Source organism: Thamnophis sirtalis, unplaced genomic scaffold, assembly GCF_051295495.1.
Source record: "Thamnophis sirtalis isolate CommonGarterSnake01/CBP01778 unplaced genomic scaffold, rThaSir2_p1.2 scaffold_15, whole genome shotgun sequence".
Classification (NCBI taxonomy): domain Eukaryota; kingdom Metazoa; phylum Chordata; class Lepidosauria; order Squamata; family Natricidae; genus Thamnophis; species Thamnophis sirtalis.
In genome coordinates this window covers 21,593,065-21,620,474 of record NW_028261395.1, presented here as the reverse complement: position 1 = coordinate 21,620,474, position 27,410 = coordinate 21,593,065, and the positions used below count along the sequence as shown (strand labels likewise).

The 27,410-nt window shown below is 40.8% G+C and overlaps 1 protein-coding gene across 7 annotated transcripts in view; it reads left to right on the top strand.

Annotated features, from left to right (window-relative positions):
- GRID1 (glutamate ionotropic receptor delta type subunit 1) overlaps nucleotides 1-27,410 on the top strand; it is a 763,397-nt gene that overhangs the window by 465,976 nt on the left and 270,011 nt on the right. For all 7 annotated transcript variants that reach the window (XM_087702059.1, XM_087702060.1, XM_087702058.1 and 4 more), the window contains exon 4: nucleotides 6,057-6,262. In XM_087702059.1, the coding sequence (XP_087558185.1) occupies nucleotides 6,057-6,262 (206 nt within the window). The remainder of the gene's footprint in view (nucleotides 1-6,056; nucleotides 6,263-27,410) is intronic.

The following is a 27,410-nucleotide window of genomic DNA, read 5'->3' as shown; positions in this document are numbered from 1 at the left end:
CGATGGTCTGTTGAAAGCCCTGCAGCCTGGAACAGCTGATTGGGGGTATTCCAGGAGGCCGATCCACCCGCCAATCAGCTACTCATGCTGAATCAGGCTGTAATAATGTGCTGAAGCTGACCTGGCTGTTCGCTATTTGCTGCAAGGACGTGTCAGAGTTTGCAGCAGCAATCACATTTGGAAAGCACAAACAAGTCACTGATTCAGCAGGGTTCAATAACTTCTCTTTATATATAACACATTAAGTAAATATACAATACCAAAAGCAGGTTTTCTGACGTGGTAGTTCAGCAAAGGAGAGAAGTTTCACTTTCAGTTTTTAGTTTCAGATATCAGCACAGCATGCAGCTTTAGTAGAGAACAAGCCACCCCCAGGCTCCTTGCTGTCTCCTTCCTTGTTGCTCACACAGCAAACACTGTTTCCAAACAGCCCTCAACTCTCTCATACACTGACAGGACACTAGCCAGATGAATACCATGGATGCTCGTAGGCAGAATTTTTTTTTCTTATTTTCCTCCACAAAAACTAAGGTGCATCTTATACTCTGAAAAATACGGTACTTCTCTGTCTCCTTTTTTTTCAAGATTGAGCCTGTCCCATTCCTAGAGAGCAGAAGACATCCTGGTAGCATTAAATAAACACCCATTTATGTGCTTTGTCATACCCCTGATTTATCAGGTCCCTTGGTAGTTTACAATTTTTTAGAAAACAATATGATTTAAAAGCTCAGGCCATTTTATGGAAATACATAGAAAATGGAGCCCTTTGTGATCAAACTTTGCCTTTGTTCTATAGTGATAGGACTAGACAGCTTTTTAAAAATATATCCTAAACCTTCAAACCAGTTATTTATATTGCAAGTTGTCCTGATCTAAAGTTAAGCTCCTTAGCTTACGTAAATCATGTCAGAGACCCAAGAGGTAATAATGATACTCTTCGCTAGCTTGGAAAATTGGAGTCGTCCACTTGGACTAACAATAAATGCCAATAAGATAAAGTGTGATGTGTAGCTGGTAAAGGTAAATAGAGAATCAGTGAGCTGGTAGGACAATGAAAATATAATGCGTACTGGGAAAAACTGATATCCTTTGATATTTTCCTCAAGGACAGGAAATACATAAGACAGATGCAAAAATGAAGCCATTTATATGGGTACAAGCAGGATGTTTATCTCTTAGGTAAATATTTACCAAAGGCTGGTACTTTGAGTATCATGCAATGAACTGGAAAGAAGTGCTGTAAATTTAATGATGGAAATGAGATTTATTCAGAAGCTGGTACAAGTCAAACAAAGGCTAGATGGTTAATTTTTATGACTGTTGACACTCTTCTGAAAAAGAAAAGGTAGTCAACCATTTGTTACACCTACATGGTGGGCAAGTCAGTTTATTTCAAATGATGAAAAAAGTTGGATTAGATTTTCTTCACTCATCTGAGTGGAAGAGGTGCCTACTCCTAAAATGAGGACTATTCCCACAGTGCTCTTTTTAGCAAATGTGTTGAAAAGAATAGTTGTAAGTCTTCCATCTACTGAATTATTTCCATTTATAACCAATATAATGCCTTGTACATTAGGGCAAAGATATTCTATTTTCTTCATCAATCCAGAAGTTCTCTTCATTGATAATGGACAAGATTGAAACTCATTGCTTACCTTGTTATTGTTGTTAGTTGTGAAGTCATATCCAACCCATTGCAACCCCATGGACAATGTACCACCAAGCCTTCCTGTCTCTACCATCCTCTGGAGTCCATTTAAGCTCACGCATACTGCTTCAGTGACTCCATCCAGCAACCTCATTCTCTGTTGTCCCCTTCTCTTGCCCTCAATCGTTCACAGCATTAGGCTCTTCTCCAGTGAGTCCTTCCTCCTCATTAGGTAGCCAAAGTATTTGAGTTTCATCTTCAGGATCTGGCCTTCTAAAGAGCAATCATGGTTGACCTCCTCTAGGACTGACCGGTTGAATCACCTTGCAATCCAAGGGACTCACAGGAGTCTTTTCCAGCATCATCATTCAAAGGCTTCAATTCTTTGGCACTCAGGTTTTCTTATAGTCCAACTTTCACAGCCATACATTGCAACTGGAAAAACCATAGCCTTGACTATATGGACTTTTGTTGGCAGGGTGATGCCTCTGTTTTTTAGCATGCAGATTCCAAAATCTTCATCGTTTTAGGAACCAACCATAGCAACCCATATAGGAATATTTGTCCACTCTACATTTATATGACCCCACAGTAGTGAAATATTTTGCTTCCCAGGACTTCATATAATGTATCTTATCTCCTTCCATTGATACCTCTGCTAAAGAGTTTGGCAATTTTGTACTTGCATTTGAAGTTCTGAAAGATATCTTAAGTTCACATTTGACTCAGGAATCAGATTAATTGCATGAGGAAGAGGAATTGACCGGGAATAATTCATTCAAAAAGCAGACATAGCAGAAACTTTCAGATCTGGCTCTAAGGTTGAAATTGAAGGAGAACCTTGAACACAGGTAGCACCTAACTGAAGAACAGGCAGACTTGCTTCCAGCTGTTTTCAAGAAGGAAGGATCTGGAATTCTTCCAAGTCCCTGAGAATGTAGACCTAGTATGTATGAAGACATCCAGAGGAGAACCCTGCAAATACAGCTTAAGGAGAAAAAAAGATAAAAAGTCAACCTTCAAGGAATTACTCAAAACAGAACTGAGCTGTAACAGATAAAGGTCAAGGGAAGCACCCGCTGTAAAAACCTCTAGAAAAACCAAAGCCATGCTGCTTAAACCCAATCTTCATAAATTCTTTCCCCTTGAAGACCCTGTTATCACTTTGTCTTGGCATTTGGACTGTTTCACAGTTATGCTCAGGATTTGTACCCTGTTTTATCTTGCTTGATTTGCAAGAACTTCTGACTTTCTTGAGACAGTTTTACAGAATCCTGTGTCATTTTGTTTCAGACTTTGAGTGCAAGAGATTCTAAACTTGGTTTGGGGGACTCAGGGGCTAAGACACTGAGCTTGTCAATCAGAAAGGTCGGCAGTTGGGTGGTTCGAATCCCTAGCGCCGTGTAACAGAGTGAGCTCCCGTTACTTCTCCCAGCTTCTGCCAACTTAGCAGTTCGAAAGCACGTAAAAAATGCAAGTAGAAAAATAGGAACCACCTTTGGTGGGAAGGTACCAACATTCCGTGCACCTTCGGCATTTAGTCATGCCGGCCAAATGACCAACGGAGACGTCTTTGGACAGTGCTGGCTCTTCAGCTTTGAAATGGAGATGAGCACCACCTCCTAGAGTTGAGAATGACTAGCACATATGTGTGAGGGGAACCTTTACCGTTACTTAATTTGCACTTAAATGATGGGCATTGATCATCCCAGATTCATAATTTAGGCTTGTAGATTAAAAAATGTTAACATTTATGATTAGTATTTGGAAATATTTCCCTGTTATGTGTGATTTTCTTGTTCTGAAATTTGGTGGGTCTTCAATTTTCACTTAAATGCTTGTTCTTCTTTAAGCAAAGTCAAAATAATTTCCCTTTAAATGCACAAACATTGATGTTCAAAAGTTAATGCTCTCCCCATTTCAAATTGTAGTCTGTTTGCTTCCAATATTGTAGTTTTCCCACCAACAGGTTAGGGGAAAACAGAATTTATTCTAAAAGGTCAGCCTCTTCATTCATCTTTCTCCACAAGCAGGTTTTCACTTTCAGAATAAGCACTGGAATATAGGGGGAAAAAATACAAGAGCTACAACATGTACTCAAGTTAGTAAAATGCACCAATGCTATTTTTATTAATATTTCAACATGTATAGAAAACAGCTACGAGGATAATCAGAGTTCTCAGCTATTTAATCCATAATACTGTAATTCTCTGCATATTCGTTCCAACCAGTTGGGCTTTTTGAAGTTTGTCGCCCCAAGCATAATGAAACCCAGAGTGAAGCTGGATTTAGCCCATGGAATTTCAAATACCAACCTGTGGCAGCTTTGAAAATCCCTGTTTTCTCTTGCTGAAAAGCACTATCTTTGGTCTTCAGGAACCTGCATATAATCCCTGGTTTTACTTCGTTTGCGATTACCTCCTCTTTAGTTGCAGTGATTGCCTTTTTAAAAGGAGTGTGGCAACGTGTAACTGTTGCAAAAAAATCAAATAAAATGAATGCACTTCAGGGTTTAGGCATTGTCATTCAGAATGATTAAAAACAAAGCCAAAATCCTACAGTGATAATTGATAAGCACAACTGAAATCAGCCTGTGTTGTCCTCAGGAATGTCAGCATAGAGGAAAAGATGGCAAGATGCCATGAACTCACAATTGATTGTAAGCTGCCCAGAGTTACCTTAAGGGGAGATGCCTATAGGGCATGGACAGCAGAACTCTCCATCAGATTCCTGAAGGGCAAGTCTGTTTGTGACTGGCAGTGTGCCAATGAGAGCTGATATGCTTCAGCTCTTCCCATGTGTCAAAATGACTGAAGCTCCTGAGGGTTTGTCTGCTTTCCTTAAAGCAAAAAAGCTTCCACACTAATCCTAGTGGTGCTGAAAATGAACCTGTTTTTAATCTGAGGTCTGGCATTGAGGTATTGTTGTGGTTTGGCAACTCCAGTGTCCTGAAGGGGAACATTTCCATAGCAGTGGTGGGATTCTTTTTTTTTCCTACTGGTTCTGAGGGTGTGGCTTGGTGGGTATGGCTTGGTGGGCTTGGCTTGGCTTGGTGGGCATGGCTTGGTGGGTGTGGCAGGGGAAGGATACTGCAAAATCCCCATTCCTTCCCCACCCTACTAATCTGCTTTCCAGCTCTGTTTTCCTGTTCAGGGCAACAGAAGAACATCAGCTGAGAGGCAACAGGGGCGGGGCCAGCCTATTTGCCGGTTCTCCGAACTATTTGAAATTTCCGCTACCGGTTCTCCAGAACCTGTCAGAACTGGCTGAATACCACCTCGGTTCCATAGTACAAGATGGAAATGTAGCTATCTGCATGAAATATGCTGTAAATAAGGGACATGGATTCGGCACTACTCCTGTTTGCAGGAATGCCCACTGAAATAAAATTAAAATAAAGAGAATATTTGTAGGCCAGGGTTGAAATAAGGGGTCTTCATGTGCTCTGAGCTTGGTTGTTTTCTTGCAGACATTTGATTACCCAACTTCCTGAGTTGATAATGTTACCTAGTCTGGCTATTGAAAAGTCTGCAAGAAAAGAACCAAGCTCAGAGAGCACCAAGGACCCTGAAATAAAATTAACTTGTCAAAGGGGACTGATGGCCTAGAGTAGAAGATACTTCTATGTGAGCGAATAGGATGTTTAGTGAAAACTTAGCAAGCTTAGCAATGATACACCCAGGCATGAAGCTAATTGGGGCAGTCCAAGAATTTCTCAATGGGATGTGGTGGCTCAGTAGCTAGGATGCTGAGCTTGTCGATCAGAAAGGTCAGCAGTGTGGCAGTTTGAATTCCTAGTGCTGCGTAACAGAGTGAGCTCCCGTTACTTGTCCCAGCTTCTGCCAACCTAGCAGTTCGAAAGCATGTAAAAATGCAAGTAGAAAAATAAGGACCACCTTTGGTGGGAAGGTAACAGCGTTCTGTGTGCCTTTGGCATTTAGTCATGCCAGCCACATGACCACAGAGACATCTTTGGACAGCACTGGCTCTTTGGCTTTGAAACAGAGATGAGCACCACCCCCTAGAGTCGGGAACGACTAGCAACTTTGTGCGAGGGGAATCTTTACCTTTATACCTAAGAATTTCTCAAATGGCCTTGAATTTTTGGTCTCACCATCAGAAAGAATGATGGATAGATTCTGGAAGGAATTTAAACCCAGGAAAAAAGTATTCATTTACTACATACCTACTGTGAGTTGTGTTTTGTTTTCTATTTCAGGAATGTCACAATACCTTCAAATGAGGGATTTCCAATGAGATTTGGGTTTATTCAGAGTAAAATCCAGCAGGCTAAAAGAAGCCTCTTTGACAAGCCAAGGGACATCTCTGTTTTTTGACCTTTGTCGTGGCTTCTTCTTTGCTTAGAGCTATGTTCTTTTTCTGAGTGATTTCTGTTTCTCTTCGGCAGATATCCGTGGCCTACAAGGATTTCTGGATCAGGCTTCAAAGCTTGGACTTGACGTGTCTTTACAAAAAGTAGACAGAAACATCAGCAGGGTTTTTGCCAGCCTTTTCACTTCCATGAAAACCGAAGAGCTGAACCGCTACCGAGATACGTTACGGAGAGCCATCTTACTTCTGAGCCCAAGGGGAGCACAGACATTCATCAATGAGGTTAGCACTTTTTTTCTGGAATCTTTTCTTAACTGAAAGTGATCCTTAGATCATCTCTACTTCTGCAGTTCAACCTTGAGATGCCATGCTTTCTAGTTGGGGTAAATGCTAAATCATCTGCTGTGCAACAATAAATGAAATAAAAATATAGACTTGATTGCTTTGAAAAGTACTTATGTACAAGGAGTTGTGTACGGTATCTCCTAGGCAGGTTGCTAATCACACTTGGAGTTTTCTCCTCTCTTTTTGACGTTCCTCACCATTCTAATAGCTTTAAAGTTGCAATCGTATCTGTTTTCCATTTCATGTGATTGATAGATGTGGACAACTGGATACTCTTCACTGACAGGAGTGATTATGGGATGTGATCAGCTTATTTGGAAAATGGTTCCATACATTTCCCTTATTTATGCTATATTTATTTATGCTAACCTGGTGTTTGCCTTCTTGGGCAAAGCTTACCTCACATTCATCACTGTTGTGTTTGTTAAATTTGAGTGCCACAAGTTTGATGTAGTAGGCAAAGAAGTATGTATGATTTGAAATGGATATTTCATATAAATTTTAGTGGATCTGATAAATTGCCCCTATGGAAAAGTAATTTCTAAGTGAATTAATATTTTAATGAATTTTATCATTTATAAATGAATCAATAATGTATTTTTGACAGGGATCATCAGCTAATTAATCTTCACATGGAATTATGAGGAACAGTTAATTGCTCTTTTGCTCTTGAGGTGATGGGAATAAAGAATTATGGAAGCTCATACAATAGAAAAGGGTCAGCTGGCAGAAAATGGTCTAAATACATTTTTTTTTAGTTTCTGCTTTGTTTAGTTTGAATAATACTATATTATGTAATGTTATGCTTTATATTTGATAACAATCTAGTTATCATTACCTTGTGGAATTATATTCTCATTGGATGGTTTTCTCTCTCTTTAATGAAATTGATTTTGAGCAACTTGAAAAATCGAAACCAAAATACACATAAATGCAATAGGGCTGATACAAAGGGGATATAATATTAATGTTCTCTAGTTATCTTTTTATGGTTTATCAAATGTGAAATGTTGTGATTTACCAGGGCCTGGGCCTATTTAACATTTTTCGTATTAACCAATTGGTGGTTGCCTTATTTATTTGTGCTTGCAAAATGTAGATTGTTGCTTTTTTTATATAGAGAATATGAAATGATTTCCCACTTCAGTGGTATACATTGTGCTATGAACGTCTGGAATCCATTATATCAAAATATAGCAATGGACACTAATTTAATGGGACTAAATATCTCAAAAGGAGATCAATCTAGAGGTTTTGAAGACTCCTGGTTACATCTTGAGTTATGGAAAAACTATCTGCAATTATCAGTTGTAAGGGAGCAATAGTTGCATAGGATGTGTCTCCATTTCTTGCTTTTGTGAGTATCTGAGTGGATTTTGTTGGCCTTCATGAGAAAACTTTTGCTGGACTAAAATGGGATCTTACAGGCATGCAAATTAAAGGCCTTGTGTGGGTCCTGGGTCCAATGGACACAAGTTGTATTGTACTCTGAGAATTAGGACTATATACTTTGGAATACAAACTCTGTGTGTTGCATTGTGGGGTTTGAAAACTTAAGAGAGATGTGCAAGGTATCTTTCTGGAAACAATGTTCTCCACCATCCTGTCGAAAGGCCCTGGGTTTGGTTCTGTGCATGTGCTAGATCAGTGATGACTAACCTTTTTGTTGTCACATGCCAAAAGCATGCAAGAGAGATACTGTTGCAGGAAATTAAGGGACTCAGATATCGGAATAAAAAGAAGTTGCTTTATTGGTATCAAGGTTCAGAGCAAGTTAAGGCAAAACAGCGATTTGACATCTGAACAACAACTTATAGAAAAGACAGGCTTTATATATTTTTCAAAAGCAGCAAAATACGTGAATATAACATACTAGTGCTGATGTGTTTGTAGTTTCTGTTACGACATTTCTTGCTTAACTTTTTCCAGTAAGTTCTTGTGGCTAGCTTGTCTTTCTTGAGCCATATGTGTGAACTGTAACTGAACCTGCAGCTTTTAACATTTCCTATTTTTGTACACATCTCAAAAGCAGATCTTTTGTGCCATATCTTACTTTTATATTTTAATTTACTTTATATCCTGCCTTAATACAACATACGCGTGCATGCCCATACCCATAATGTAACATGTGTGTGACCCATGTGCCCTGCCCCCTGCACATGTGTGCACGAACCTTCCCATGCTCCCTGTGCATGCATTTGCAACCCCCCCCCCCCACACACACCGTTTTGGGGCAAGCAGGCCTCCCTGAAGCTTCCTGGGACCAAAAAGTACCCCCCCACACACACACATGCACGCATCTCCCGCATGCACACACCCCCACACACACATGCGCAGTAGAGACCCAAAAATTAGCTGGTCGGTGAGAGGCGCGTGTGCACATGTGTGGTGGAGCTGAGCTGGGGCAACGGGTTGTGTGCCTGCAGAGAGGGCTCCGTGTGCCACCTGTGGCACACATGCCATAGGTTCACCATCAACGTGCTAGATTCTTCCATCCTTGACTGGAAATATCAAAGTGAGTTGTTGACACCGTTTCAGCTAATTTAAGGTTTTGGACGGTGCTTTGAAATTGCTTTCCTTATATATTTGTGGTCTCCAACATATCAAAGGATGCTCTTCCAAGCTGCCTTTCAGGTTTGCTGAAAAGAACCCAGATAAATTAAGGACTGTGCTATATTTCCATTCACTCCAGCAGCAATATTTCATTATGTGCTTCCAAGCGCTGCCCTCTAAAATACATAACTTCTGCTAATATTCAGGTTTGCCATTCACATGTCAGAAAGGCAACAGCCCTGCAGGATGTGAAGTTTAAAGGGTAATGCACTAAATTATCATGCTGCTCAGACCTTCCCCAGAGAAAAGGGACTATTACAGGAATTATTAGGCTAATGATCCTGATATTTTTCCAGATCCCTGCAGGAATATACATCTGGGCTGAATTAAGAAGTAATTTGTTCAAAAAATCTTCTGTTACTGAATCTTGATTGATTCAGCAAAGCTTTAGGAGACGAAAAGTTGAATAATGGAAGTATGTAATCTTTTTAAAGGCTGTATGCCTTTGAAATATGCTAAAGGGGATAATTTGGCAATCATATAGGCCATATGGAAGTTAGCAGGTTACTTAACTCTATACTATTTATGAAGCCGTGAGCCACCTGCACACTATTACAATCACTGGGGGAATGAAATACAGCATTTTTACTGGGGTTGAAGTGTGACATTTGAGATAAAATGGATTTTTAATAGGTTTGGGAAGAAAAAGAGATATGGTCCCATTCTTGTGAGGTCTGGATGACCTGTTTCAGTTTCTATCACACCGTCAAGGCCTGGGAGCTATCCTGCAGAAGGGATAGCTAGGCAGACTATCCTTTTGGTGCAATCTATCTTTTGTCTTTGAAAAACTATAAAGGCTCTTGAGGGGATCAGCGGCTGAGCTGTTCAGAGAAAGAACTGAACCAGAACCAAAAATGAGGGTTACGTAAGAGCCAGACATCAGCAAAATGTTAATAGATAAGACACCTTTAAACTATTCAGATCCTAAAAAATGAAATTTTGCTCCCTTTCCCTTTTTTTCACGGAGAGCTAAGTGAGAGGGCTGGAGGCTACATGACTTTTACTATGAATCTCTGCTTGGTCTTATTGTCATCTCTGCTTCTAAAGACTTAGAAATGAGGGAAAATCTGGGGCTGGATGATATGATTAATACACACTGGTCTGTGATGCTGGAAATATTGGGAAATATTCCTTGTGTTTCTGAAGGGTAGCAACACAATTCAAGTGGTATCTCAATTTGGTCCTGAGACTGAATTTAAGACTTCCTCTGTTTAAAATTACTCCCTCCCCTGGGTTTGTTAGCCGCCCTGAGTCCCTCCGGGAATTAGTATAACCTAGAACTCATTGACACACAATACTAAGTCACAGTTGTTGGCGTCCTGAGATAAAATTCATTTGCAAGCCACAATGGAAGAGAACATAAGGCAAACCACATATGTTATATGTATATGTATGAAACACTAACTTTCCCTGGTGATGGAATCAAGTTTTGAATCATAACTCCACTGACTTGAAAAGACACAGATAGCAATTAGTGTATCCATGCAATTTATACAATTGCTGGCATCACCTGACAATCTACTGCCTACATACATGCTGGTCTCTATCAAGGTAGCAAGCAGCAAAAAATAAATAAATCTAGTTCTGTGATTTGATGTTCGTCAGAATGTTCTCCCTTGTAAAGTTGGTTAGAATAGATAAACTTGGAAGTTTTGGAGAAACACCAATGTTTTGACTAAAGGTCAGTAGCATCTTGGCAGGAGAGTAGGATATTTATTTATTTTATTTATTTATTTTGTCAAACATGTACAAGATAACAGGTTTAAGTATAAACATGAACATGAACAAAGGAAATGAGTACAAGTAAATGGGGACAGTAGGACAGGGATGGTAGGCACACTAGTGCGCTTATGAACGCCCCCTTTACGGATCTCTTAGGAATGGGGTGTTTACCTAATTTTGCGAAGCTTCTTCTCCGATAACATTGTATTGCAAACTAGGGCATACAAAACCTTTGCCAGACCAATTCTCGAATACAGCTCATCTGCCTGGAATCCACACTGTATATTGGACATTAAAATTGAGCGGATCCAGAGGTATTTCACAAGAAGAGTCCTTCACTCCTCTGCTCACAATAGAATCCCTAATGTTACCAGGCTCAAAATTTTGGGCTTGGAAAACCTAGAACTATGCTGCCTATGGTCTGACGTAAGCACAGTACACAAAATTATCCGCTACAACGTCCTACTTGTCAACGACTACTTCAGCTTTAACTACAATAATACATGAGCAAACAATAGATACAAACTCAAGGTAAACTGCTTCAAACTCGATTGCAGAAAATACGACTTCAGCAACAGAGTGGTCAATGCCTGGAATGCTCCTCATGACCCTCTTGTTACAGCCTCAAACCCCCATAGCTTCAACCTTAAACTATCTACCATGGATGAGAAGCATAGTTCATTTCTATGACTTACATAGGTTCCCCGATTCAGTGACTTAATTAGGAGGTGAGTGACAATGTCAGATTAAGGAAGATGATCTGGGTTTGCTCGGAGTATGAATGCCACATCTGGGCTACAATAATTCATGTCACGATTAAGTACCAAGAAAGAGCTACAGGAAATACTATCCCTTGTTTCCATTGAATGGTCTTCAGGAAGTTGTCATTGTATTATATATAGTCATTATATTTGTCCCCCAATTGCAATCACAGGGGACTCTTGGTGGCTTGATAGTAATACAGATATCATTAAAATATCCATAATCTAGCTTTGCTTAGATAAAAACTGAAAAGAGCTAAATTGACGTATGTGACTAATATAGTAGTACTATATTATATTACTATATTACTATACTATATTACTATACTATATAAAGTATAGTCTTTATTGTCATTGTACATCATATGTACAATGAAATTGGTTATCTCCATTATCATGATTTATTGCACAGTCAGCCAGATGTTTAGATTGAAGTTGGCATTTTTATCCACCTAGCAAGTCCTTTCCAAGGATCTGGATAGGCAGAGGTGGATGTTTGATCGTGTTACAGATTTCATCACAGGATGGAAGCTGTTCTGACCAAAGCTTCTTTTTGTGATTGACTGATGGTGAATTTGTCAATGTCGATGGTGATACTCCAGCTCTTTTAGGATTGTACCTGGCTCCTATTACTCCTATCACTACTGGTACAATCTTTGCTTTCTTTTGCAACAGTCATTCCACTTTTATTTGGAGGTCTTTGTATTTTGTTATTTTTCTCCAGTTCTTTTCTCTTTGCTTCTGTGGGCTCCAGGTATTGTCATATGCACTATCCAGACTTTTTGTCCTTCTTGTTCCTTTTATTTTTTTTTAAAAAAACCTGTATAATTCTTTTGAGAAATCTGACAATCAGACATCCATAATGCCCTTTAGCTAATTAGATTCTTGAATCCAGTTTAACTTTATTGTTTTCAAATTGTATCAGGCCAAGGTCAGCAGCCCCCACTTTTATATATGCATTATTTGTGATATTTATGTGTTTCTCTTTTTCCAGCTCTAATTTTCCTGGCTATTATTCCACCCTGTCTCTGACCAGCAATGTTGCTGGCTTTTGGGTCGCCAGAGCATAACCTCGAATTCCAGTATATAATTGCCTGTGTTTTGTAAATTGCTTTATTAGCCATTGTTCTTTCAGTTTAACCAAGAACATCGTGCCTGTAATGATCCAGATGTTTGACAGCCTTTTAAATTTAATAATAATTGGTTTTGAATGCAAAGGGCAAAATGGTGTCAGGTACTTAGAGCAATGCCTATAAATAAAGCTGCATTTGAGATAAATTTATCTTTCATGTTACAATCTCCAGTGGTAGGAATATTTTGAATGCAGACAATCAAGTTAATCCGAACACATGCAAATTACTGTTTTATTACTCCACTTGTAATCCTTTTTAATAGAGAATTTCAAGTGGTGTAGGAGTGTTGATGGAAAATACCGCAGATAGTATTCAGATAATTCTGCCTCTTCAATTAATCATGAACAATCTAAATATGGTTTCTGCCAGAGTGAAGGATGTGACCTTTGGATTTATGCCATTAATAGCTGAGGAGTGGGCAGGAAAGGGCCCAGGCCGAAGAAGGACCTTTTCCATTACAGGGTTAGAACTGAATAGCAAACTGTTAATTGCCTTAAAATTGTCCCGTGGAAGTACAGCACACTTGAAAATTCTCTCAAAATGTGACAAGTCTTCGGCATCTGTTTTGTAATACAGGTAGTGTTTGAGTTGCGACCATAACCGAGCCCAAAATTTACATTGCTAAGTAAGACATTTTTTTAAAGAATTTTTATTTTTTTTATTCTCTTACATAGCATTTTAAGTATACATTCACATAATTGGTATTCTTCTTTACATTTATCATCATGCTTATACATTTATTATTTCATTTAATAAGTTATAATGTACAATTTGGGTTGCTTTATTTACCATCCCTTCCTCCTTTTGTAACATCTCCTTCTTTTCCCTTTCTTTTCTCCCTCCCTCCCTTCTCTAGTTTCTTCCTTCCTCCTCTCCTTCCCCTCCCTTCTTCCCTTCCCTTTCTCCTACTCCTGCTCTTCCTCTTCCCCTTCCTATCCTCTCTCCTAAGTGAGACATTTGTTAAGTGAGTTTTCCCCCATTTTACACAACATTTCTTGCAAGGGTCGTTAAGTGAATAACTGCAGTTTTTAAGTTAGCAGCATGGTTGTTAAATGAATCCTCATTGACTTTGCTTGTCAAAAGGCTGAAAAAGTTGATCGCATGACCCCAGGATACTGCAACGGTCGTAAATATGAATCAGTTGCCAAGCAACCAAATTTTCATCATGGGACCATGGGGATGCGGCAATGGTCATAAGTGTGAAAAACGGTCCTAAGTCACCTTTTCAGTGCCATTATAACCTTGAACGGCCACTAAATAAACTCTTGTAAACTGGAGACAACCTGCATTATTTTAGGGTTCTAAGTGGAATTATTAACCTGCTGTAATTCTGAGGGCAGCAAGTGGCATATGTTTGTGTAATTGAATAATATCCGCCCACAAAACAATTAGTATTCTGATAGTTTGGAACTATATGCTGCCATTCCCCCCCTGATTTATCCCTGGATTGACAGGTCTTCCTCTCCACTTATTTACTTAGGTGATTTACTATATCTGGCATTTTGCAAATTGCAACTCTGGGTAGCTAAAAGCTTTAGAAATAAATCCACAACAACAACAACAACAAAAATACCTAAGGAAAAATGGCAATCATTATATTCATATTCCCACCATTAAAAGTAGGCTACTTATGGACAGTTGTTTACACAGAAAAATAGTGAACAAAAGTGTGAATGCCCTTTTAATCAGTACTTCTTGTGCTTCCTTTGCGAAAAAATAACAGCTTTCAAAGACTTCCTTTATGGCAGCTGAGAGTCTTTGAGTTTGGCTCTTGGGTTTCCCTCCTCATTCATTTTTTGTTGAATTCTTCCAGCTTAGAAGTATTGTTAGTACTTTTTGCAGATACAACACATTAAAATCTCCAGATTTTCAATAACGTTCCTATCTGGGGACAGAAGAACCTTTTAAAACTGTAGCTTTTCTGTAAACACTTCACGATTCTGTTGGGGATGCATTACAGATCTGAAAGTACTTATGCACAAGGAGTTGTGTAGCTCTTTGCTGCTTAGTTACCTTATTCCACCGAAAAATAAATATTTAGTGGTAAGGCTTGTGTTCCTTTCATAGCAATGCAACACAGTTGGGGTGATTAGAACATATGATATTGCCAGGGGAGTAAATAATTAGGCTTTTCCAGAAAAAAACAAAGTGGATTTAGGCAGAGTTTTAGAGTATGTAACTATTCAAGTCGCTGATCCTCTCTGACCTTGGAGGTTTTCTTACAGACATTTCCTTACCCAAAGTTGATAACCTCATCAGTGCACTGATGATGCTACCTAGTTTGATAATGAAGCATCTGCAGGAAAACCACTAAGCTCAGTAAACAGCAGCTTAACTCTGAGTTACAAATATTTTATTCTATTGGTATTCAAGTCTTGCTTACCAATTAGTTATTTTATTTATTTGTTTGTTTTGTCAAACATGTACAAGATGGCAGGCATAAGTATGAACATGGACTTGAACAAAGGAAAGGAATTCAAATAAATGGGACAGGGATGGTAGGCACGCAGGTGCGCTTATGCACGCTCCCTTTATGGACCTCTTAGGAATGGGGTGAGGTCCACGGTAGACAGTTTAAGGTTGAAGCTGTGGGGATTTGAGGATGTAACAACGGAGTCAGGTAGAGCATTCCAGGCGTTGACTGTTGCTGAAGTCGTATTTTCAGAAATCGAGTTTGGAGCAGTTAATCTTGATTTTGTAGCTATTGTTTGCCCGTGTATTATTGAATAGCAATAGCAATAGCAGTTAGATTTATATACCACTTCATAGGGCTTTCAGCCCTCTCTAAGCGGTTTACAGAGTCAGCATATCGCCCCCACAGTCTGGGTCCTCATTTCACCTACCTCGGAAGGATGGAAGGCTGAGTTAACCTTGAGCCGGTGAGATTAGAACCGCTGAACTGCAGATAACAGTCAGCTGTAGTGGCCTTCAGTACTGCACCCTAACCACTGCGCCACCTCGTCTCTCTTGAAGTTGAACCTGAAGTAGTCGTTGACAGGTAGAACGTTGTAGCAGACAATTTTGTGTACTATGCATAAGTCAGACCACAGCAGCACAATTCCAGATTGTCCAGGCCCAAAGTTTTGAGCCTGGTGGCATAAGGGATTCTGTTGCGAGTAGAGGAGTTGGATACTCTTCTCATGAAATACCTCTGGACTTGCTTGATTGTATTAATGTCCGATATACAGTATGGATTCCACTATTCCAGACAGATGAGTTGTATTTGAGAACTGGTCTAGCAAAGGTTTTGTATGCAAAACCTTTACTATTTATTTAAAGTTACATGCTCCCCCACATTCCCCCACCCCCATGCATACACATGCAACCTTCTTGCAGGTGACACCCCCCCCGCATGCGTACGCAGCCTCTTGCAAGTGCATCAGGGACTTGAAGACCAACTGGCTGGCAGGAGGCACGCACATATGTGCAGCGGAGCTGAACTGGGGTGACGGCTCGTGTGCCACCTCTGGCATGCAGGCCATAGGTTCACCATCATGGGCTTAGACTAAAACATATACCAAATGCAACCTTATATTACATATGGTACAGTGGTGGGTTGCAGGCGGTACGCCCCAGTACAGGCATACTGGAGCCTGCCCGGAGCACCAGGTACCATTCTGGTATGATGCTCCGGAGGGCCCACCGGCCCGCCTGAGCTCCTTACCTGTCCTTTAAAACCTTCGGCACTTTCGCACACATGCATGGTGTGAACAGCGCCTGAGTGATGCTCCGCCGAGTTACTGGAGCGTTGCGGAGGCTTGTGGAAGTGTTGCTGGCAGGTATGATGCATGCGTGCGCTGGTACTGGTTGGAACGGGATCCGGAACCCACCCCTGATATTGAAGGATTGCCTATTTCACTTCAACTATAATTTTTTTTGTTCCCATGCAGGTCTGTTTGATACAAATATTTTATGAATTTCCATAAAAGGAAGGTTCTTATACCAAATTATAGGAGGCCTCCAATTTCTTTCTGGAATTTACCAATACATTTTTTAAAAAAATGTCAACAGTAGAATTACTGTGTAAATGCCAACCAGTGTTTTTTCAAACCATGGCACGGTGAAATTGAATTTAATCATTTTGCTTGTAAATGCTTGCGCATTATATGATTTAATGCCAGTATTACAAACAAAGAGATAAAATACCATATACAATCAGAAACAATCTAAATTAATGTAGATGAAACGCAAACAAAACTCTTTAATAAGGCAAAACATTTAAGAATGTCAGAGGCCCAAATATAAGCTAGAGTTTCTTCCTGGAAAAAATACAGTAGCTAAACCTAAAATATTTGCTGGAAGAAACGTAAACATCAATAAGCAGCCAGGAACACCTTGGTGTTTTTAACCAGCCTAGAAATGAACAGACCTCTGTGAACTGAATAATATGGGTTTGAACATCCAAGCAATGATGGTAATTAATGTAGATGTATTTGGTTATTTATGTCCTAATTAATTCCACCGTGAACTATTAAAGTATCTCTCTCTGGGCTATGTTTGCAAACAGCTCTCAAACTGCAGATTCTGCAAGCAGTTCAGGCACAGCAAAATGTATGTCATCTATGAGGGCCTATTTAATGTCGGTGCTTCTATATAGGGGTCTCTAAACACAGTTTACATCCCAAAGGTGTCTCCTAAAATTAAGCTATCTCAGGGCCTGCTTTCTTTCTGAACATAGAATCTAGTCCAGTGATGGCTAACCTTTTTGTCATCACGTGCCCATAATGCAATGCGCCCCACACCCCCGTGCATGTGTGCGCTCTCCCCCCACACTGTGTATGCATGTGTGACCCCCTGTGCATGCACACATGACCCCCCCACCCCATCTGGGCCCATTAGGCCTCCCTGCAGGCTCCTTGGACCAAAAATGGGCCCCGGGGGGTTGTACCGCACCCCCTGTGCCCCATTTTCGGCCTAACAGACCTCCCTGAAGCCTCCTGGGATCAAAAACAGGCTGCTTGGGATGTACTGCACCCCCGCGCTTCCCCCCACATATGCACACATGACACCTGTGCCCCCGCACGTGCAAGCATGACACCCCCAGCCCTTACGCATATTGCGGGACCCAAAAATTAGCTGGCCGGTGGGAGGCACACATGCATGCGCGGTGGAGCTGACCTGGGGTGACGGTTTCTGTGCCTGCAGAGAGGGCTGCGTGCCATAGGTTCGCCATCACAGATCTAGTCCAACCCCTTGGAGACTCTATACTCATGATGGCGAACCTATGGCATGTGTGCTCCCTCAGCCTGACTCTCCACTCATACGCACGCCTCCTGCAGGGCTAGTAGACAAAGTGGTATTAAAGAAGGTCTAGCAGTTCGAAAGCAGGTTAAAAAATGCAAGTAGAAAAATAGGAATCACCTTTGGTGGGAAAGTAACAGCGTTCTGTGTGTCTTCGGCATTTTGTCAGGCTGGCCACATGACCACGGAGATGTCTGGCTCTTCGGCTGTCAGTGTTCCAAATAGCATGCAAAAGTAAATCAGAGTCCAAGGCAAAGGATTCCTCAAAGTTCCAATTAATTAAGAGAGACATGTTGGCACATGTCTGGGAAAACCCGAATGTGAAAGCTTCCTGGTTTTCCCCACCTAGTTGAAAGTTCAAGATCTTGCCCCCACACCCACAGGTCCATCGCATGGTCCAATTTCCCACTGCCATGCTGGCAGTTCCACCCATCCAGTTCTGGTCAGGTGCAGAGGTGCAGAGACAAAGGATGACCTTAGCTTTCTAGAAAGAATTTTGTTATGGCTACATATCATCTAACTCCGTACAATCCCCCTCCCATTTTCCCACAATGGAAAATGCATAATGGAATACTAGGAAGTGTGGCAGATCAAAGATCCAAAAGAAAAGATGGCTGCAGGCCTGACATCGGCTTTGAAACGGAGATGAGTGCCGCCTCCTAGAGTCAGGAACAACTAGAACATATGTGTGAGGGGAACCTTTACCTTTAGCATAATTCAGATGTTTGAATAGGTGAAATATCAGGTCTCCATCCTGTAAGTTTAGTACAGTTGTTATTTTGCTCTTTATGAATGGGGCAAGGGCTGCAGTCCAGAAGGCTGAGCTGTAAGAAATCCAAGGCATTTGGCACTCTACCTTGGATTTACTCTTTGTGTTGCTTGAGGTAGGATGGCAGTGGTGTTGTGAGTCCCTCTGGTTATCTTTTGCCTTTACTCCTGAAAAACCCTTTATGCAGGCTTGTCCTCAACGGCATTTCTGCAGCAGGAATATCCCACAAGCCAAACATTTTTTATTAACCAAATAGTGTGCTGTCGTTTTTATTTCTATAGAGAAAAATGAACCTTTAATATGAAAGTGCAGCCTGAGTGAGAGAACATCAGTCTGTTTGTATATGGGTTTGTGTGGCATGTTATTTGCAGTGTGTTTGTCTTTCCTAGAGTGGGAGAAAAAGACCAGAAATAGGAGGCACAGAATCTCATGCCTTGAATTTAAAGCCTGCATTTTTTTCTTTCCTTCAAACCTAATTTCTATATCCATAACTTTGAAAGTCTGGTTATTGCCACTTTTCATTGTCAGCACAGGCCAATCTCAGTTTTGCAGTCCTTGAGGTATATCTACATTTGAATTCCCTTCCTTCCTCCATCCCTTCCTTCTTCCCTCCCCCTCCTTTTCCCTTCCCCTCCCATTCCCTCTTTCTTTCTTTCTTTCTTTCTTTCTTTCTTTCTTTCTTTCTTTCTTTCTTCTCTCTCTCTCTCTCTCTCTCTCTCTCTCTCTCTCTCTCTCTCTCTCTCTCTCTCTCTTTCTTTCTTTCTTTCTTTCTTTCTTTCCCAGCCTACTTTGCTGTCTCTGGCATTGCCTAAATAATGGTCAAATTGGGATGAACTTTTAAAAAGCTCTGCTAGCCAGATCAAGGCCAAGTGCTCTGTAAATGGCCTCAATCTCTCTTAATAGCTTTTGAATAGCTTGGTCTGCACATATATGCATCCATTAACCATAACAAGGTAGGATTTTGTGCCTGTGCAGATTTCCTTGTCATCAGCTTGGGTGTGCATCTATACATACATATATATATGCATATCTACAAATGAAAGATTACCCTGCCTTATTCTTTCTCTCATGTATTTATAGACAAAGTTAATCTACCATAAGAGGTAGACTGGTATCTTTATAACACATTGGTTACTTTAAAAAAAAAGAGCTTAGAATTGGCTTCCTAAAACTCATACAGTGTGTATTCTATGCATTTTAGGGGAAGGATCCATACAGTAGGCAGTGTGATGGTCTATTTTTGGAGAGACAAAGAATAATCCCCCATACAACATACGTAACTTCTGAAATGGAAGAAGAAGGAACAGTTATTAATTAGTGATCATATCCAAAATAAAGTAGAAAAAAAGAATATGCTGTGTAGACTCAACCTCTAGTTCATAGCAGGAGGTCCACCAGTCCTCAGTGAGCCTGATAAACTCTTTGGGGAAATACATTTGATCTCAGGAGCCTTTCTGGATGTAAGATGATGGACTATAATAACTAATTTTTCTATAATGTTGACATATTAAAGATTGTGAATATGTCCACCCTGTAAATATCAAAGGTATTTTTGAGTCCATCTGGATTCATTACAAAATTTTGAAGAATATTTCCCATGCTGGAAAATGGATTCAGAAGATGGAAGTTCCTCCCTCCCTCCCTCCCTCCCTCCCTCCCTCCCTCCCTTCCTTCCTCCCTCCCTCCCTCCCTCCCTCCCTCCCCCTCCCTCCCTCTACATCTATCTATCTATCTATCTATCTATCTATCTATCTATCTATCTATCTATCTATCTATCTCTACCTACCTACCTACCTACCTACCTACCGATTTCTCTCTCTCTCTCTCTCCCCCCCTCCTCTGTCCCTTGCTATCTCTGTCCAAACTGTATACCTGATAGGATACCTGAGTTGATAAAATGTCTATTGGCACCTCACTTCATCTTTTTCCATCACCAGTTCAGAATAATCACTATTTCACCAGCTTTGGATGAAAAGGAAAGGTCAGGCTGGCTGTCCCCTCAGACTAACAATGCAACCCTCCCCTTCTCTTATGGAAATAAATATGTTTATAAAGCCTATAAAAGGTGGAATATTATGTAAATGCAAGGAATATTTTTTTCACCACAGTGAAGTTTTATGAGCATCTTCCATTGTTCAAAAATTGAAGAACTTTAAAGTAATCAAGCAATTCATTGTTGTCCCCCTTTTTGTTCATTCTTTCTTTCAGAAAATACAGGTAGGCTAATAACTATTGATGCCTTTCCACCGTAAATAGGTTTCTTTTTTTTAAATAGGCTGTATAAACACTGAAATTATATCTTGCATTTATGCATTCTTGACGGCATGAAGGTGGAATATGACCTGTGGAATATCTGTGGTCACATAAATATGCTTGAAATGCAAATCACATGGAAATTATTTTGCCATTTAGAACAAGGGATAATTGCCTGCGAATTAAGTATTATTTACCCGAATATTTGAGAAGGCTAATAAATGATGACTGATTAGTTCTTTAATAAGATCACATGCTATTATCTCATGGCTTGAGTTTTTTCTTCTCCTAAAATAATGATAGAAATACCAGATCTACATGCAAAGGGGCTGGATTTTACATTGAATAAATGCTGAGATAAAAATAGAGAACTAAATCTGGAATCTTGTACCATTGGCTATATAAAGCTCGAAGCAATTTGTTTCTTTACAAATGCTAAAGATTTTGCCCTGTGAGAAAGTGACCACAATACCTGCACAAAACACTTGAAAGGGTGTTTTGCCAGGGACACATTGAATAAACAAAGCATGAATGTTGAGTATTATTTGAGACTCTTGTATGTTGTTTCAGAAGTAATGGATGTTTTTCTATGTGGAACAGCCAGAGAATTCATGTGCATGTTTAGCTACAAATGCCACATCTCAAAAACAAGGGAAACGCTTCAGTCAAATGTACTTTGCAAGCCCCTCTTTGGAATATTCTTCAGTCTTTTTCACAGTTTTATCTCCTCCTCCTCCTTCCTCTTCCTCTTCCTCTCTTTCTCCTCCCCCTCCTCCTCACTTCTTCCTCTTCCTCCTCCTCCTCCTCCTCCCATTTCCTCCTCTTTGTTTCCCCCCTCCCCTCCCCTTTCCCTCCTCTCTTTCTCCTTCCCCTCCTCCTCACTGCCTCCTCTTCCTCCTCCTCCTCCCCTCCTCCTCACTTCTTCCTCTTCTCCGTCCTCCTCCTTTTCCCATCCTCCTCCCCCTCCTCTTCCTCCTCTCGCCTTTCTACAAATACCCCAGCAACTCTTAAGCCAGCTTTCAGTAGCACCACTTCAAAGTCAAACCACGTTTGTAAGATCAGTTATGTGGGATCTTGCTTCACGATGGTTACTGTGCTGGAAAAGTGAGGGATGTGATGAAAAACTCCTGATCAGTCTCAGAGAAGATTCACCATGAAATGCATTTGTGAACCCAGCTGCCCTGCTATTTTCCCCATTGCAGCTTTTGAAAAGTGGCGAGAACAGCTGGCTGCGTCCACATTGTGGAGATATGCTATGAATTCCAAAGGGCCATAGTATTACTGTAATTGGAAAACAGAATTTCTTCCTCTATTGGTAATACACAAAATGTCAATTGTATGGAAGAATAGTAAGTACTGTAGTTATTCTGAAGTTCCATTTCGCCTGTTGTACATTTTATCACTTAAAGGGAATGAAAGGACAATCTTGCATCCTGCTGCACACAAGTTCACACAGCCACAGTTCATAAATGGTTGGCATGTCTCCTAAGAGGCCCCAACAGTTTGCAACAGGTATCTCTCTCTGAAATTAAATTTGTTTATTCCCTGTTTACACTCCAAGAAACAGTCATTTTTCTACGTATGCAAATCATTTTCCAGAAAAGTTACAGGAAAAAGTTCCTGTAAGCTTTTCCAGCTTGCTTGCCTGCTAAAAAGATACCATATCCTCATTTCCTAGAAATAATACAATAGTTGTGTGTAGAGTGAACATCCTCCTTTTTTCTGCACTTATGTCTGTTCCTCAATTATCAGAAGTACCTTGTAATAGCAGGCAAATGGAGAATTGAAGTAGTCACTGGGACCCAGGCCACAGGCCAGTAATTCTAACAAATATTAATTTAAGTGGAAATAAAATAAAACACAAATGTGTTCATAAGAGCAAGTCAGCCTATCCTTTCCTGCCTTGTGTTGGGACCAATTCTATCAACATAAAAACACAGATGGACCACTTTAGGAATATTGGTGCTTTTATAGAAAGGCAATCAAGAGAGGAGGGGGGGGGGGAGGCCATATAATTGCTCTCTCCCATAAATTCTGTAAGGAAATATCCCAGCCAATAGCAGCAAACTAAATCATAAATAACTAGCCCCAAGTCTGTCATCTAGAAATTAATGTCCATGCCATTAAAAGCTTGATAATCTACCTTAATACTCTGGAAACATGTTTAATAGAGAAAGGTGGTCATAACAACCACAAACATCTGTAATCAGTCTTGATAATTCAGAGTTAGGAAGTCTGACATGGTGGGAAGAATTTTCCTACGTTCCTTGTGTCTAGTTTGCAAAGAAGCACATCCATAAAATGAGTCAAGTTAAAATGTATACCGTATATTGTATTTTCTAAAACTAGGCTTTGTTCAGTGTCTTTATTTAAGCAGAACCTGTCCATTCACCCAAAGGGCTGTCAGATTGCTGCAGATAATCTGGGTTTATGCATTTTGCTACCTCTTTTAGAAAAAAGAAGAAGAAAGTCCAGGTATGTCACACATTGGGTGAGGGTTTGTTTCCTTTGTTACTTATTGCAAAAAATATACCTTCTAAGTCAAGCATCATTAAGAGGGGATTATGTAGTTTCATTAGAATTCATACTCCACATTACAATAAATAAGAATAAACCAAAATTCAGATAAACTATTATTGAGAAACTTCTGAATTTTGGTCCTGTCTTCATTTCCCCTTCCTTCTTTCCTTCCTTCCTTCCTTCCTTCCTTCCTTCCTTCCTTCCTTCCTTCCTTCCTTCCTTCCTTCCTTCCTTCCTCCCTCCCTCCCTCCCTCCCTCCCTCCTCTTTCCTTCCCTCCAAAAATGCCTACCAGGCATGTGTTAGTGATTCTTTGCCAAAGCACCAAGTCTTGTGTGAGCTTTGAAGGTAACATTACAATTCCGTTCTACACCTCTGCATGGATGTGAGGTCAGATGCAATAAAGATTTCCTTGCTCTCTCAGCTTCGCAGCATATAAATGTCCATCAAGAACCAGGCAACTTCCTTTTTTTTACCTTTATTTTATTTCCTATCAAAACACACACACACACACACACACACACACACACACACAGAGAGATATTGGTCTGGCTGAAATTACAGAAATCAAGCGAAGAAGAAATATCCACACAGCAGTTGACTGATGAACATTACATCGATGGTGTCTTCTTTTGAATGTGAATGTGGGTTCTTCGTAGGTATCTGCAGAAATGTGGCAACAGATGCCACTTGGTAAATCCCCCAGAGCTTTCATGATTTGGAAGTGAGTGTTTAGGACTTTAGCTGTCATTCCTGCTGTGGTCCTGTTCTGTTTCATTCTCCCTGGGGAAGCCATAGAGAGAGACAAGGCCAGGGAGGTTGCTCCTTGGTGGAGAATGTTACAGACAAAGTAGGGTCACTGCAGCGAAGAGGGTCGCCTCTAGCAGGACCTCAGTTCACATTAGACCTGCTGTCTGAGATTTTCCCCCACTCTCTGGAGCAGCTGTCTCACCCTATTAATAGTCTCTTGCAATCTCACATATCTAAAAGGCTGGGGAAAGGAGTTTCCTGGAGAACCACCATCTGAGTGGGAGGTTATTGGCAAGACTGTGTCTTTTGCAACTGAGCACAGAGGGAGCAGAAGGAAAGGATGGATGGATGGATGGATGGATGGATGGATGGATGGATGGATGGATGGATGGATGGATGAATGAATGAATGAATGCCAAGTCACCAGAGTGGCATTTGGGGTGAATGGAAAGTCAGTTGAGGAGTTGTTTGAGAGAAAAAATATGGTATCATGCTAAGACACACACAAGAAACCATACTCTCTACTTGGTTGACTAGGTCAGTGAAAAGGACAAGTGTTGAGGATGGGGAAGGAAGCAATTTTTTGCTTAAATGGTTAGGAAAAAAATTGAAAATAGAAGCCAGAGGGCAAGCAGTCCTTTCTTCACCCCCCCTCTCCCCTCCCTCCCTCCCTTCTTTCCTCATTCCACAGTCCAGGGAGCAAGGGTGAAATTCAGGAGGTTCTGACAGATTCTGGAGAACTGGTAGCTGATACTTTGAATAGTTCAGACAACCGGCAAATACCACCTCTAGCTGGCCCCAGAGTGGGGTGGGAATGGAGATTTTGCAGTAGCCTTCCCCTGTCACGCCCACCAAACCACGCCCACAGAACCGGTAGTAAAAAAAAAATGAATTTCACCACTGCCAGTTATTTCACCACTTATTTGGAATATTATTTGCCGTTGTACTCACTTCATCTTAGAAAAGGGAGAGCAAAGCCACAAAAAGCACACAAACCGGGCAGCCAAAATACTTAGAGGGTGGTTCAATTTCCAAGGAGCAACATTTCTTTTTAGTTTTATCGGCATAAAATGGAAGAGTCAAATGCCATAAGCCAGAGAAGGCAAATTGGCATCTAGCTCTAAAAAGAGCATAAATTCTAAACCTGCAACTACTAAACCCTAAATTCTCCTGTCCTCGAAGTCAAATATTTGGGATTCTGGATCCAGACCAGTGGTGGGTTCCGGATCCCGTTGCAACTGGTACGGTTGCAACGGGGCCCGGTGTCCTCCACATGAATGTGCGCGACGTGCGTGCACATACATGCATCATACCTTCCAGCAACGAACGTTGCGCAGGTGCTGTACATACCATGCGCATGCGCAGAAGCACCAAAGGACAGGTAAGGAGCTCGGGCGGGTGGGTGGGCCCTCTGGAGCACTGTACCGGAACGTTACCCAGTGCTCCGGGCAGGCTCCGGTACGGCCGTACCGGGGCATACCACCTGCAACCCACCACTGATCCAGCCTCATTTTCTTTGTATCGAAGGCAACAGGCTTCTTGAGTCATAGAAGCCGTTTTTGATTTTGCAGGTACCTGTGTAGAGTGGTCAATCTAGGTCACTTCATTTTAATCGACGGGTATTGTGCGGTGATTTCCATTCAGCGGATGAGATCAGTGTACTTGGCATTGACCCATCTATTCAGCTCAAAGCAATCAAATTAAAAAGCTTTGCAGTATATTAATGTTTGTGCCAATGGCATTTGAGTTCCAAGGACACTCTTTATGAAAGCGGCCTGAATGATCAATGCTAGTAAGTTGTTGTTTTTTCCCCAAGGATTTGATTTTCCCCTCTTCTCCTTTAAAAGAATCCATCCCAGTTAATTCATTTGTTCCAGCCAGGGTTAGATGCTTGCTTTGTTTAAAGCAGGAGTGACAAACTTGGCCACTTTAAGACCTGTGGACTTCAACTCCCAGAATTCCCCAGCCAGCCATTCTGGAAGTTGAAGTCCACAGGTCTTAAAGTAGCCATGGCTGGACACCCCTGCTTTAAAGTATTGATAAGGTTTTGATTTCAGATTTTGGCCTTCTTGATGTCTATTCTCAACAGAGAACCACAGCTGCCTAGGATGTTGGGAGCACATAACTTCCATTATCTGTGTCTTTAAGGCAGAAATGTCACTCTTTCAGTGTTACTATGGCCTCTTTGTTTCAATTGGGAAGTTTAGATCAGATAAGATCAAATTAACAGAGTTAGAAGGGATCTTATAAGTCATCTAGTCCAACACCCACCCACCCACCCCACCCCCGCTCAAGTAGGAGACCCTACACCATTCTGACAAATGGCAATCCAATCTCTTCTTGAAAGTCTCAAGTGTTGAAGCTCCAACAACTTCTGAAGGCAACTTCTGTTCCATTAGTTGATTTTTCTCACTGTCAGAAAGTTCCTCCTTATTTCTAGGTTGAATCTCTCCTTGATCAGTTTCCGCCCATTATTCCTTGTCCTGCCTTCAAGTGCTTTGGAAAATAGCTTGGCCCCCTCCTCTCTGTGGCAGCCCCTCAAATATTGAAAGTCTGCTATCAGGTTTGCCCTGATCCTTCTCTTCACTAGACTAGCCATGCCCAGTTCCTGTAACCATTCTTCATATGTTTTAGCCTCCAATCCTCTTATCATTCTGGTTTCTCTCCTCTGCACTTTTTCTAGTCTCTCAACATCTTTTTTATAGTATAGTGACCAAAACTGAATGCAGTATTCTAGGTGTGGTCTTACTGGGGCTTTTTAGAGTGGTATTAATACCTCACTTCATCTTGATTGTATCCCTCTATTAATGCAATTTAAGATTGTGTTGGCTTTTTTGGCTGCTGCTGCACACTACAACCACTACACTAACTACAAAGAGAAGTTGTTTATTTTCTTGTTCTTTCTGTCCCAGATGTGTTTTTCCAAAAGGCAAGTGGACTTTCTTGTTTTTTGTTTTTTTTTTAAAGAAAATACCAACAAAGTCTAGTTGCCTTTTGGAAAAAGCACTTTTGGGACAATCATGACCTCGATGATTGGGAATCTTCATAGACACTACTTCTTTGTGTGCGTGCGTGCGTGCGTGCGTGCGTGCGTTGGTTGGTTGGTTGGTTGAATTGAATGTCAGTTATCCATGAAATTGAAGGGGCTTCAGCAAAAACCAAGCTCACAGCTCGAATTTGTGTAACACCATCTTCTTCAGCATCTTACCTCCCTTCCAAGAACCAATATGCCATACAGTTGGAGATGTTCCTTAGGGTGTCTTTCACTAAGATTCCTGGCTCTTTTACTGAAAAAAATGTGTTCCCATGTATACAAGTCCTATAC